This window comes from Atractosteus spatula, chromosome 3, assembly GCF_055471065.1.
Source record: "Atractosteus spatula isolate fAtrSpa1 chromosome 3, fAtrSpa1.hap1, whole genome shotgun sequence".
Lineage (NCBI taxonomy): Eukaryota > Metazoa > Chordata > Actinopteri > Semionotiformes > Lepisosteidae > Atractosteus > Atractosteus spatula.
In genome coordinates, this window is record NC_142708.1 from 1,770,159 (window position 1) to 1,785,801 (window position 15,643).

The 15,643-nt window shown below is 43.0% G+C and overlaps 1 protein-coding gene across 10 annotated transcripts in view; it reads right to left on the reverse strand.

Annotated features, from left to right (window-relative positions):
* The window catches only part of rhobtb3 (Rho related BTB domain containing 3), a 35,901-nt gene that overhangs the window by 14,774 nt on the left and 5,484 nt on the right, over positions 1–15,643 (reverse strand). For all 10 annotated transcript variants that reach the window (XM_088911894.1, XM_088911892.1, XM_088911887.1 and 7 more), the window contains exon 3: positions 14,074–14,266. In XM_088911894.1, the coding sequence (XP_088768020.1) occupies positions 14,074–14,266 (193 nt within the window). The remainder of the gene's footprint in view (positions 1–14,073; positions 14,267–15,643) is intronic.

Genomic DNA, 15,643 nt, shown 5'->3' on the forward strand with positions numbered 1-15,643 from the left:
TAGAATTTGATTAAAAGGGAATATAATATGGAATCGCGTATCTCAAGAAATTAATATGCAATAACTGAGTCAAGGGACTCAGAGGATCCAAGGCTAGACTGAGTATAATAGGCTTCGGGCTTCTATTGTGACATCTACTGTAAATTACAGAAATGTTAAAAGTAAACAAAATAAAGTAACTAAAATGTGGTCTAAAATCACCCCTTTAGACACCCCTTTTACTTCACTGGTGTCAGATATGAAAGGCAATAGTCTCCCGTTCTGTCTGCTGTGTGTTGCAGCAGAGGGACTCCCTGCCGCTGAAAGGGGCAGAGTAACTTGCATGCCCTCTAGTACAGTTTACACATGCACGACTTTAAAAGCTAGCAAGACAGGTTTCGATTCACATTAGCTGGCGAGCCTTGTTAAAAAAACGAATGATAATGTAACATGCCACTGTTCATGAACAAAGTTATACTGAGATTTCCTAAGATACGCGATTAAAAAATAAATAAATAAAAATTTGAATCTCCTGCGGAGCACATTCCATAAGAATCAGTGGTTTTACAGTATATATCGCCTTTAAAGGTGGCTTCTCAAAACGCTTTACGGGATAAAAACAACCAGAACAGCAGCAACAACAATATTGTATTTCGTTGCACTTTGAAAACCAAGTAATAACTTAACTATACAGTACGTGCAAACGTTTCGTATGTTGCTGTCGTGAATGCCTGCGTACCCATAAGTATCTTATTTGCCTTGAGTCTGTCTACAGTATCTCTGTCCCACTACCCCCATCTCTCCCTCAATTCAATTCAAGGTGTTTTATTTGTTTGACAGATGGGTACAATTCTTGTTGGGAATGTATACTTTGATATTTACACCCGGCGCGGCACCGAGGGAGCGTCTGCATTTATAACTTGGTTTTTAAAATTAGTCAAGCAATATGAAGCATCTTCTTTTACTTCTGAGTCCCTTAAATACATTGAACACAGCTTTCTCACCATCCTTACACAAAGCAGAAACTGTCCGATGACTCACAGTACAAGTGGAAAGATTACAGATTTTAATCGTCTTTAATTTTGTCTTTAATTTTGCCTGTGGAGTGTATCTTATTAAGCTCTAAATTGCATTTTGAGCGCGGTTTTTTACTTTTTTTTAATTGCATTTTGGGCGCGGACAGCACATACAAGGGTTAATGAACTGCGCCAAGAAATTTAAAATAGTATTCTTTAGGTGTGAGGGTAGGAGTGGACCGCAGCAGGCATAATCAGCAAACCAGGAAAACAAAGAACAGGACAGGTGAGATGTGTATCCAGAAAGCGAGTGATCAGAAAAAGGAAATGGAAAACGCAGAAAAAGAAAACGCTTTACAGGATAAAAACAATAACAACAGTAGTGGCTGGGCAAACGATTTTTTTTATCGAAATACAAATTGAGATACTGTACTGTATAATGATGTGCATGAACAAAGGTATACTGCAATTTTCCTTAGATACGCGATTAATGCTTCGTAGGAGGAGGCGGTCTTTTCCTCTTGTCTAACAGTTTGTCCACAAACAAAACATTCCTGTTAGACAAAAGGAATTGAAAAAAACCAATTTTGTCAATGAAAACCGGTGTGTGTGTCTCTCCCTGCTGGATGTTCCTCTCACAAACTGCTGAATGAATAAAATAATTTTATTGAAAATGCGTTTGCGATTGTCTGGTATTTAATCTGGTCCCTTTTAACTGTTTTTCGATCTACTGTATTGCTTTGAGATGCCACTTTTAAAGGCGATATGTAAAATAAAGTTTTTTTTATTATTGTTATAGAGAAACATGATCAGATTTTCCCTGGTTCAGAAAAAAGATCTAAAGTGCTACACATAACTTTCTTAATTCGATGTATTTAAAGCAGTGAACTACTGTAGGTGTCACATAACATTCAGAAATACAATCACGTATTTGACAAATAAAAACGATTATAATCTAATCCTTCCACGTTTGATCCCAAAATCCCAAGAAATATAAATCTTGACGGGTAGAAAGCTATGCTGAAAGTTTATTAAGATGCTTAGAAGACAAAGATACTGTATCAATTTATGTTGCATTAGCCTGATTATGATTAAAAAACACATATAATTAAACACGCGTTTGCGATTTAAATCAGAACACGATTTAAATCAATATCGATTCCATATTATATTAGCAGAAAAGCTTAAAACTACCACTTTTTCACACGCTATTTCACATGCTAGTTAAATACTTCGATGCTTAAAATCGTTAGGGAGAAATGGAATACCGGTGTGTATTTTTCCTTTAAAGTGCCGAATCCTGGAATCTGACTGGCTGACACCCCTCTGAAGTGGTTCCATAAAATCTGGTATACGGAAAAGAAAGCGTTGATAAATACAAGTGTCTTTTAATACACTCTTTGCTGTGCTCTTGAGGCATGACTTTTTGCATGACTCCAAGGCATGACTTTTTTATGTATAAACATCAGTATTTACTGCTATTAATTACTGTACGATTTATAGTTGAAATCTGAGCCTAGATATAAAGTTAGATATAAAGTTAAAATCTTGACAAAGCAATGTAGGAAATACAGAGAAAATAAATTCTTTCTGACATCTAAAATCAGTTTCGATCAAGGTCTCTAAAACGAACAAGAAAAAGAAGATTTTCGGAGGGCAATTACGCTGTGTTTATATAGAATAAGTGATTTATGAGCAATCTAATTTCTTGTTCGTTTAAAACAGTGAAATGTCAGCTGTAAAAGATCGCACCAGAAACAGCACTCACTCTGCCTGTCATAGACGTTCAGGAAAGGCTGAATGAAGTCATGTCAAGTACAATAATTCGGAGAACAATAATACCAGTTGTAGGACAGTATATAAGGAGGATAAGGATTTTGAAGTTGACTCGAAATCTGATAGGTAACCAGTGCAAGGACTTGAAAACAGGTGTAATGCATCCCTGATAGGATTCTTGCTGTCATATTCTGAACATATTGAAGATTGCTCAGTGTGGATTTAATTTCCCCAGTGAACAGGATGTGCATTTATTAATTCTAGAAAAAAAGCCTTTCTTGATTTCTCTAGTTCTTAGTTTCTCTAGTTCCCTTTAAAATAAACTATTATTCCACAATGCAGAGTATTACATGGCCAGTATTTACACATGATATTTGTGATTTAAAGAAATTAACACAAGCAGCTTTTGGAGATTTAAGTGTTGGCTGAGTTATTGCAGGATAAAAGACTAGAGATGTTGGCAAGAAGAAGATAGTTTGGGGAAAGCTGAGGAATACACTTATAACAAGAACACTTCCTAATGGGGTTAGGCATACTTTTGATGAAGATGATGAAGTTAACAGACTATATGTTTACATAGATACTGAAATAAGGATTGTATTTTAGATTATGTGTAGTTGCTGGCATTGAACTGTGTGTTGGATGCACATGAATTGAAGGAATGGGCAAACATAGCTGATGCGGATCCACAGAGCCAGCATATTAAGATGTTTATAATTAGAGGCAATTTGTTTAAATAACTAGGTATGGATACTGATGTGCAAGAGAGGTGGAAAGGCTGTTTCCTTAAGCCAGCAGTAAAAAATATTTTATTCTCAGTGAGATGCTGCCATTTCATAGTGGGTTTCTAACACTGTGTATAGTTCCATCCACACAGTGCCTTTACTTCCATTTCTAATCTCTTTATCCAGTACAGAGGATTTGGAGCCTATCCCAGTAAGCAACGGACACAAGGCAGAATACACCCTGGACATAGCGCCAGTCCATCACAGGACAGACAGACACAAACACACACAGACCAGGGCCAGGTTTCCCATAAACTAATTAACTTACCAGTATGTTTTGGAGTGCGAGAGGGAGTCATATCACACATATGGAGAAAAACCATGTAACCCAGAGAGAACATGTAAACCCCACACACACAGGATGGCAGGAATTGAACCTAGGACCCCAGTGCTGCAAGATAGCAATGCTAACCACTTTGCCACCATTATAAATGGATGGATATCTTAGTTATCTTTCTAGTTCACAGGTTTGCATGCATAATTTAATTTTGAAAGCCACTGAGACATCAGGTACTACTGTTGTATTTATGAAAAAGAAACAAAACAAAAAACATACTAACAACTGTGCCATCCTACGCCTTAGCTAATACATTTTATTATTCATAAACAGTTAACATTGTTAGCAAAATATTTTGAATTATATTTAACCCTATTTTTTCTTTAGTTTTGTATTTAACTTATTATATGATAGTCAGACTTAATGTATATTTGAACAATGAAAATATATTTTTACAAGATTTTACATTAAGCACTTAAAATTAATATGGTTAATAATAGTAAACTGTAACATGCTGTAACAAGATCGGTTAAACAGCGAAGAAAATGCTTTCAGAGAAAATGTTTCAGGTGTGAAGAACATAGATCTCCAATGCAATTTCAACCAAACCTGTTCCCACACACCCTGCCCCCACTACCATTAGAATATACACAAAGCACTCAAATCTTTCGAGCTAATGATCAGGTGACCCGAGAGAGAGCGAGAGAAACACCAAGGGGTATCACCAAGGGTATTAATAATACGATCTATAGTTGAAATCTGAGCCTAAATAAAAAGAAAAAGCAAGTGATTAGGTTTATGAGCAATCTAATTACTTATTCGTTTAAAACGCTATATAAAATAAAGTTTATTATTAATTTGCTGCACAGAGCGGTGAATATTGTTATGCATAAGACAAAGATAACGATCCTGATCAGTTTAGAAATCTGTGTACGCTGTAAGGTTTTTACTTCTTAAACTTTTAAAGTACACGTTTTGAATAGAAAGAAATCCTCTTCCTGTTACAGTATGTATAGCAAACTAGCACGTCTTTTTTCTCCAATCAGAGGGGTGTCAGATGGTGTCAGCCAATCACCATTCTGCGTTGGGTAGCAACGGGTGACTGTTCTCAGGCGGAAGATGTAAACAGCTTAATGTTCGTGTTAAATAATTTTTTAAAATTCAATTAAACGGGCACAATTAAGACATTAAATATACATATACATACTGTATACAGTACAGTTTGCATACGGTAATATGTTACGCGATTAAAAAATAAATAAATAAAACTGGAAGGTTCAGCACCAGCTGGATTCGAGCACACACCCTGCCCGTTGGCAGGCACGCACCTAGACCAGTCGGCTACAGTCAGCTCGCATGAGCAGGCAGGCGAAACAGCCCTACACAGCCCTGCCGCAGTACATGGATATAATCATACCGTTATTAAATTCTTGAGATACGCGATTCCATATTATATTCCCTTTTAATCAAATTCTAAAAGTATGCTTGTTGACTCCGGTATCACGTTAGTTAAAGACTTCGAAGCTTACAATGTTTAGGGAGAAATGGAATACCGGTGTGTATTTTTCCTTGTGATATTTTAAGCTCTAGTTGAATGATAGGTGTCGCATTTTAAATCATTTTCGTAGTTAGAAATTATGAAACGCCCTGTTAAAAGCAAGGAAGTTTTTATGCCCGTTGAAGTAAAACAAAATGCCTGACAAAGTATGGCTTGGACAGATTCCAAGTGCTTGTACAAATGTGCTAAAGAAATTATACTTTGAGTATACAGCTTGTCCAAAGTCATCCATTATTAATACTATTAGTAATATCTCCGGTAAAGGCTTTGATGCATAAATATTTCTGATAAAGGTAGGTTGTGTACTTTTGTCCAACTGAGCAATCTTGCTTTCATAAAATATACCAACATTTTAATGACTGAAGATTAACATGCTGTAATACACTGTTCAAAATTAAAGGCTCAAATGCTGTACATGAGAGGTTAAGCTCCCCCTGGCGGTTTTACAAGGTGACGCCGGATAGTTTCCGGCAGAGCGTCAAATGACGCGCGATTAACACGTCACACTGCGTGACACTGCGAGATGCCGTGCCACGCCCACCGGGGTATGCCGCAAAATAACGCACGCATTTTGAATGGCTGCATCTGTAACTGCAGGTCTCTCCCACGGGCGTGCGGCCAGCTGTCAAGACACTGAGTCACATGTGGTGTGATGTTTCAGTCACGTCCAGACTCTGGGAATGTAACACCTTGTGCATTAGGAAGACACAGGCTGTTTAGAAGGATTTAGCATTAACTTTTGGTCATGTTTGCAGTTGTAGAACAATCAAACTGGCAAAGTTTTTCCTTTAGGATGTTTCTTTCTTTACGGGCGATTGAAGTGCACTTCCTGTGTGGAGCTGTCCCTCGAGCACTGTGCCTGGCTGTGCCTGAGTGGATCACCCAGCCCTGACGGATCTGTCCGCTGTAGCTCCGAGACAGCAGCTTGCAGTCTGCCTCTGCACACTCGTTCAGGCTGTTGTGCTGCAGCTTGGTGCTGAAAAGCTCGCAGCCAGCGGAGGGATAAAGGGATCCAGGGCTGAGGGTGGACAGGCTGGCCGGGCGCGGAGATCAACGACGGGCTGACAGAGACACCGAGACTTGTGCAGGCGAGGGGGGCGGGAGAGAGAGACGGCCACTGTCCCGCTGGGAACAGGGCTGGGAGGGTCAGTGTGGGAGTGGGAGGAGCCGCAGCAAGCACTGGTAAGAATTGACGCCCCGACTGAGGGGGCAGAGGCACCGGTGTGATGCTAGCGAAAAAAACACTATTAACAGGGTCCAGCCTGGGGAAGAATAACTGTTTGGGACAGAGGCATCCAGACTGGACGTACCCTATCTAACGGAGTGTGGGGCCAAAACTAAATAATCTCAGCTCATCCCGGTGGAGATATACGGTGGGACAGGAGAAGAGAAAAAATCAAATGCAGCAGAAACGCGGCCTCAGCTCATCTCTCGCTGGAGGGTTCTCCCCTGGCGGGGGTCTGCTCATCCATCTGGGAGGGGGGTGCTCAGTGTGTCTTAACGGCCCCCGCAGCTGCAGCTCGTCCTTAATCAGCCGGTTGCTAAGGCAACATGTCGCCCTTAACCCAGTGCTCCGCCTCCACACTGAACACGCCCCCGCGTACTGCCACAGAGGGAAGAGTCTCGCACTGCAGCAGGCGCGAGAGAGCGATCACAGCGGCCCGCGGGGGGGATACTGGGCTTGATGGCTGATCATGTGCCAGGGGTCCGAGTCGAGCTCCTGAGGTCACACGGACCGAGGACTGCGAGCTCTGACCCGCCCGGGCGTCACGCGGGTGTCTCCCTCCATCCGCGCTGCCCAGGCCGAAACCCTGGCGGCTCTCACTCCCTGCCCTCGTTTGGTCCTGAGCAGCACCAGGATAGAGCATCTTCTCACAGACCTGCAAGGCGTTCCGAAGAAGCAAGAGCACAGGTACCTGGGGACCAGACACAGGAGCCGCAGTCCTCCCACAGAGGGAAGGAAAAGTGAAACCTAGGAAGCAAATCTGAAATGAACGCAGGGCACATTGTTCTGCTTCTTGGCATCCAAACTGTAAACTGGCATCGCTGGCAGATTATGCTTCCGGCCTTAATACAGTAAATGAGTGTAATTATTTTTAAGACTACGAGGGGTTAAGAGGATTGCTGAAGACAAACTTGCTTTGTACTAACCTTTCTACTGCAAAAACTCTAAAACTGGGTTGCCTTGGTTTTAATGAAAACAAGCTTTTCGTTGTCACAGAATATACAGAATTATCTCCTGCTGCAGACACTGATGGTTATCCCCAGAGGGCTGAATCCACAGTTTGAGGTCTTGTGTTCACAATTCATTTTCAAATGTTGTTACATTTTGTTAAAGACCCACGTCCTTCCCCTTGGTGAAACAGACTCTGTCAGTAGCCTGTAAACCACTGTGCAGCTACTCTGTCTCTGAGATTAACTCTGTCTCTGAGATTATTTTTATATTTAATCAGCTAATCTTGTGTTCACAGCACCTATTCAGATCTGAAGGCCTCAGCAGACAATGACACACAACCTGCAAAAACTAGGGTCTTTAACTTTTGTTCTGTTGACCTGAAAAATCAACTTTTTTTTGCAATTGGTGCCTTTATGTTTTTATACAAAATACAAAAAGAAACTACAAAGTTTGACTACTTTTCTGCAGTTTTGTGACAGGGTACAAAGATCTGTCATTGATGTAACAGACACCTGCAAGACAGTTTGATGAAACTTTATTTCAAGAAATATTGTATCATTATATATTTAGCTGTTAGCACATCTGTGACAAATCTACTTTTGATGTTATGAAAGACGTCTGTACATTTACCTTGCCTCATTAAATACAGAATAAAAATAGCTGCACTTCCTATATAAAGGATATTTTGATATATATATACACACTGTATTTGAGACATCTGCATCCTTACACCTAAGTGCATTTTTAAATGGGCTCAGTACATTATCCTTAAAATTCCCCCTTTATTTTTCTGTGCATTACAATCCCTGATCTGTGTCAACATTTTGCATAAAAACTCAAACTTGAGAAACCCACGTGGTAAACAGAACACTGCAATTTTTCCATTTGAAAAACAAACTTCAGTACTTTTGTTCTATATACTGGTAAAACAAAACAAAAGAAGGTAACCTCTACATGAATCCTCAACACAGTTGCTCCTCAAAACATCAGCCGGTGTGACCAAAGCAAGCTCTGGTTCCAATCATGCTGGCTGTGCAACAGTACACTGGCCTCCCCATTCCCACATGTCCGGCAGGGAACCTGTGGCCTTCTGGCCTCACTAGGTCACAGGGATTTGACCTGAACCAAATTCTTCTGGGATGAAGCCCTAGGAAGAATTTTTCACAATAAACATTCCTTTCTTGGCAAGCTTGAAATAGTCTAGTAGGCTTACTAAAATATTATGCTACACACATAATAATATAGAGGCTTAAAGACACAGTACTGCTCTGTATTTATCCAGTCAACGGGAATGTTGTATCCCACACTGCTATTCCATTCAGGAGCCGTGTAGCTCTGCAGTCATCTCTCTGGACACATGACCAGGGAGCAGCTGGGTGGACACTCCTGTTGTCTTGGAGAAATTAGCACTACTGTCCAGGCTTCTGGCCCTGCTGTGTACAGGGGGGTCTTTCCACACAGCCTGCAGGCTGCTACAAGCACCGGGGCTGCAAGACTCTGACCCAGCCCTCTTCACTACTCAAGCCCGGTACAGCCTTCAGCAGTTCCCTGAGGAGCAGCACCTGCCGGACAAAGTGACCCAACAGCATCGCCGTCTGACTGAATGTAGAACACAGGAACAGCTGCAAACCAGAGGTGTCCTGGGACTGATCTACCTCTAACCAGCAAGCTGGTGAGGCCAGAGCACACAGAAATATCACAAAAGACAGGAAAATACTGTGCAGAGAGACAACAATCTAACAAAGCTCTTCAATACACACAGAGCAAAGCCCTACTCTAAACCAACCCAACACACCACTGTTGTGAGTCACTTCATATAACAAAGCAGTCTAGATTAACTCCATGTGAGAATAAGGCTCTCAGACCCTTCACCAATTATCTAATTGAGCAATTAATGCACCACGCGTGACCCGATTTCCACACAATGACCTCTAGTGGCAGATCAGCTGCAATTACAGCCCTCACTCCTGCTGGCCTCCTGCACTTGGTTTGAAATTCACCTCCCCATAATTTCCACTTCTCTCCTCTGGCTTGCGTTTCACTGTTAATGCTCATGAGTGACGCAATGAACTAAAAATATTAATTAAAACTGAGATCCATGATAATCGATTGGTTTGCCATAGTTTTTTTTTACCCACTGAGAAAATTAACTTTCTGAGCTTTCTAATCTGGTGACAAACCTGAAGAAATAAAATTGCTGTGGGACCTGCAGCTGTCCCAGCTGTGCTACTTACACTCCGATGTTCATTACAGAGTGAGACATCAACATTTAGGATAATAAAATGTCATTAGGCTCTGTCTAGACCAGCAATTAATGCTTGGATCAACACAAATTAATACTGTATGCTCAGAGACTGACTTTCATCCCGGGTGCGAAAATGCAAACTTAAATTTGTGTACTTGCAAACATGACTAAACTCATTCCAGTGGCTCGTTAAATTTTACAGCATTTTACAGTTTGTTTTACTAACAAACCTGCTTGGTCACTCTGTGTGTAGTGTGGAAGGTGCTTACAATGCAAACAGAGAACAGCAGGAGCAGTGAGGCCTTATGCACTCACAGACAGGCTAAGACTGAGCACATGAAGGTGTAACAGGCAGAGAGTAGCTAAAGCAGCCCTGAAGACCACAGCTGTGCATACGAACACTTGCTGAACAGCAGAGCTGCGCAGAGCAGCAGCAGCCACATTGAGAACTGCTGGACCTGAACAGCAGAGCTGCGCAGAGCAGCAGCAGCTGGCTGAAGAAGAGTTGCAAACGAGAGGAGGTCATTCAGCATACCTCACCCGCTTGGCAAAATGGTCCCCAGATCCTGACAAAGCTAAGCTGCAAGACTGCACTCAGATCTGATCTGTAGTCACAGCTCTCTGAACGCGGTGGAGAGTTTGGAGAGGCACAGATAAAGTGTTTAATGCAGAGATTGGTCCGGGACACTGAGCAAACGAGCCCCAACTCTGACCATAGCGTGAATAAGATTGAATAAGAATAAGAATATGATTAAAGCAGCGTGTCCTAAATTTTAATGCTGGAAAAAGCCCTATTCTAACATGGAACTTAAAAGATAATGGTTCAAACTGACCCCCAGAATTCACATTAGAAATGTGAGACTCTTAACTTCAAGTTTCAGTGGAAAGTGTATTTGAGAAAATGATTCCTGAAAAGGTGTTTTTAATTGCTAGTCATAACAGCAGAATGGTACAGACATTAATATCACTATAATAACTATGGAAGATCACACATTAATAACAGTAGCTTAGGCAGCGTGCACAGTTAAGAGTGCAGTCCAGAAAACCAGCCCCATAACAACAGCCCACACCAGCCAAACCAACAAAGCCCAGAAGTCTTGATGTAAGCAGCTCTTTGTCCAGCAGTCTGGACACAGGGAGTTTGTCAGCCCACAGCGCATTATCTAGACTCATTTAATAATTTAGCAGAAATCCAATCCGTCAAGCTAGTGACTCTGCTGCCAGGAAAACACCCCCATTCCCCTGGCCATCCAGCAGTTCTCCTGAGACACCAGACACCGCACTGAGAACACGCTCATTTCCATGCTCTGGGGTTATGTACGGTTATCAGATCAGGATTTCAAATACACCCACAGCATTGCAAGAGCTGCAATGAAATCAGATTTCTATAGAATGTTAATTGCGTTCAACAGTGAGGTTTTCCAAACAGCTTGGACACCCCTGCCCCTGTGACCCCACATCACTGCCCCTGTGACCCCACAGCTCCACGCTGCTGCCCCTGTTGAGCACTACACAACAATCACTTCCTCTGTTGTTTCTATGAGCAGCATGTACAGAACAAAGCCATATCACAGCCAACGCCACAGCCCAGACAGGAGCCCTGTGTGTGTGTGGTACAGATGCCAACTCTATTCTGTCAGGGCACCATACACTCTATACTGTACCACCAGCTGAAGAGAGAGGTGTAGGTTGTCTTTCAGAAGTGCTAAAACAACACTGGCAATTCTAAAGAAGAATTAGTGCAAAATCAACCCACAGTGAAGGCGTGTTTTGCACAGCGCTGCAGTTGTGTTGCAGTATGACCTCAGTGTGCAAACACACAGTGCCCTGAGTTAGTCCATCAGTGGTTAATGACCTGTGTCCCTCCCGTTTAGTGTGGGCTCTGCTACTGCCCTGTGAAAACTCTGAAACCCTTTTCACTTCCCATAATTATTAACTTTCTAAACGCTTTGACAATCTGGCTATGTCTCATAAAACAGTCCTCCTTATCTGATCTGAGTGAAACATGGAGCAGGCAGACAAGCTCAGCAGGCCTGGCACATGGGACAATCCTGCATGACCATGACCCATGACCTATGACCTCTGACCTTCTCTGAGCCTTAGCAACACATATTGTTTTAACCTGTCAATATGAGTGGAAACTGGGCAAACTGCCCCTCCCAGGTAATTTGATTCAGTGGGATGGCTTAACAGATGTTTCCATCAACTAACATATGCTTGCTTTTGTCTTTACTAAGCTTCATTACACAAAGGTATGGTGCGTTACATTAAATATGACAAATACTATAATTAAACTTCACGTCGGTGACCTAATGTCATCTACACTTAGATGAAACTGACTTCTCATCTATTGATCTATTGAACATGTTTTGCTCAGAAGGTTTGAAACAGGAACATTAGGTATGCAAGCCTAATACTGCAAGCAGACAGACAGATGGACACAAAGCAAAAACTAACATTCTCATGTAATCCCAAATAATCTATATGGAGTAGTGTTACAGGTACAGTACAATATGAAAAATGTATTATTTAATTTGTAACTTGATGGAAATAAAAATATAGCCAGCAGCTATATCACCCTGCAACTCACAGCTGGCAACCCACTAAGCAGCTGTGAGCCTGGTCAGTTCCTGGACGGGAGACTCCTGGGAAAGCTAAGGTTGCTGCTGGAAGAGGTGTTAGTGGGGCCAGCAGGGGCCGCTCACCCTGCGGTCTGTGTGGGTCCTAATGCCCCAGTATAGCGACTGGGACACTATACTGTAAAAAGGCGCTGTCCTTTGGATGAGATGTAAAACTGAGGTCCTGACTCTCTGTGGTAATTAAAAATCCCAGGACATTTCTCAAAAAGAGTTGGGGTGTTACCCTGGTGTCCCGGCCAAATTTCCCCCTGGCCTTTACCAATCATGGCTTCCTACTAATCCCCATCTCTGGACTGGCTCCATCACTCTGTTCTCCTCCCCTCTGAGAGCTGGTGTGTGGTGAGTGTACTGGTGCGCTATGGCTGCCGTCACATCATCCAGGTGGGGCTGCACACTGGTGGTGGTGGAGGGGATCCCCATTACCTGTAAAGCTCTTTGAGTGGAGTGAAAAGCACTATATAAGTGTAAGGATTATTAGTATTAAAAGCAACCTTCTCTCTGTGTGCTGTAAATTATAATGCAGAACAGATTTCAAGAGGACTCATGAGCACATTTATTGGTGAAAATGCTACAATTAAACCCAACAACCGAGAGACTCCATAGGAATATTTTGGAATGACAGTATCTGCAATTTCAAAGAAACTGTTAAAATGATACTCTGTGTGTACTGTATATAAGAGCATTTCCAAATGTCCAGAGGATCTATCATGGTCCCTGGACAGGGAGTGGTGTTGAGTGGTGATGCTGAAAGAAAAGAGCTTGAAACAGCTCTGCAGGAACAGGGGTTCCCAACTCTGGTCCTGGGTCCCCACACTGGTTTTGTTCCTCCTGAGCCCCCAGTGAAACTGCACCCTTAACAGACCTAATAATATGTTTAATTTCAGCCCAGGACTTTTCTGTTCCCACCCGCGGAGCAACACTTTCTGACTGAAGACCTTTGCACACGACTTGGAAAGACTCGCACCAGGCCAGCGGGGGTGAAGTCAGAGGTCAGACGCTGCTGATCAGAGCCAGGCTCCACGGGGCGGGACCAGGACCAGGACTGGGCCCAGAGAGGCTCAGCACACTGAACTTTGACCTTCTGCCAGCAGAGGTCCCTGTCCTGGTCCGGGGTCCCGGTTCTGGGTCTAAACTGAACCCTTAATTCACCTCATAGCAGAGTGAACTGGGACTGCCCCACTGGTACTCAGCTCCCAAAATAAGGGAAAAAAAGGGAATAACAAAAGATCTCCACTCTCCAGTCAGGAATCCAAGTCTCTGGTCAAGCATTTTCTTCACCTGAGGTTGTAGCTAAGAATGGAGCTGGGCTGGACTGAACCCCAGCAGGTTTGGGGTCCCCTGTTCTGCCGCCCAGGGAGTGTGAAGAAAGGTGCCAGCTGCTGGAGCGAACCTGGTCTGAAACAGGAGCGCTGGGCAGAAAAACGACCCGCTCCAGGACGCCCGGCCTTCGTGTAGCCTGTGTACATATTGCGTCTCTGATTCTGCTCCTGAAGAATCATGGCACAAAGGCAATGTGAAGCTCACATGCAGGAGTTCATTTTAGCTGTTGCTACCAGACAACAACAGACGAATGCCTCTGGGACTTGATTTTCCAGAAGCCGTTTCCACCAGGTTGCACTTACCGTTCTGCCTGGCCCCCACCGCGGCGACGATGACTGGGACGGCCCACTGGCTCAGCAGCCTCTTGATCACTGGAGTGTAGCTGTCCTTCAGCTCCCGGAAGGCAGGCTTGTCGTTGACTGAGTACTTCAAGACTATGATGTCTGCCTGCCCGACCACATTGCGCGAGCCGTACCAGTTACTGTCAAACAAGTCCTAAAACAGACAGAAAAGCACAAAAGAGGAAAAAAAAACATGTTATGTTTATATCAAACGGACATGTCACTCATAAAATATCTTGCTATGAGGCAGAGAGAAGTGGCTTTGGGGGAAGGCCACCATCTTGGCTCAAGGCCACACCACCGGTCCTGTGTTTTGAGCCAAGATGGTGGCTTTCTCCCAAGGCCACCAGTCAGTGCCTCACGCTTGCATATCCTAAATAACTGTGGCAGTAAATGCAGTGATTGCCAAATCATGGTCTGATCACTGTAATAAGTCTACGGAAAGTAAGCAAAAACAGGAGGAGGCATGAACAACTCGCTGATCATGGCGGATGACTGAAGTTAACCAGAGCAGTGAGTTTCATCATTTTATGTTGTGTCATAATCAAACAGTCGGACTCCAGAGATTCTTCTTCACTGAATGGACATTATAGGAAAATTGCCCACACAGTGTAAACTCATTAGATGGGCCCACATTTTGCCAAGAGGAAAAATTTGACCCAGTGTTTTTCCATTAACTTATCACTCTTAATGTGATTGCTCAGGTGATCTAATCTTCGGATACAGGACAATTTGCTATTTATCTTAATCTTAATCCTCTCCTAGATTCAAATTACATTCAGCTACAAAGCTCATTGTTGGGGGTTTACTAGCTGGTACCCCACAATACCATCCCACTCTGAGTTACCTCACATTCTTCAGCTGTCTGCTGAAAATCTCATCCTGCAAACAATCAGTTTTGACTGAAGCAAAAACATTGTTTTTTTTTATTACAGAAAGATAAGTCACACTTGTTTTACAGCCAGCTGATCTGGAATCACCAGTTGCCTGTCACTACAGCAGAGCTGTGACTGTGTCTCACACCAGCAAAGAGCTGGTAAAGAAAACACGAGCCCTGCTCTGAAAAACACACTGTTGCAGCCACCCGCCACTCTGCATGCGCTGCTCCTCGGGAGTGTCAGTGGCCTACTGCAGCTCCCACTGGTACTGCGCACTGTCACAAAGTTGAGGACTCCCCAGCTTATTCAAGTCCACCCAGTCCTTGTGACCTAATGGCACAGCTCAGACTCCTGCAATTAACATCTGGGTTACAGGGCTCAGCTCAGGCTCCAATCGTCAACATCTGGCCTCGTGGCACAGCTCCGGCAACAATCCAGCCACCCAGCTAGTCCAGAAATCAGGATCTGGGCTAATGGCACAGTTGGAACTTCAGCAATCAATATCTGCACAATATCTGCAATATCTACATGTTCAGCACAAGCTCCAGACAAGCCTCTCTTTGGTGAGCTCCAGCTAACATTAAATGCTTGTGCAACAGTTCAGAATGAGCTGAGAACTAAAGAGTCGTTAAAGTTAAAGGCATGAAACCTTC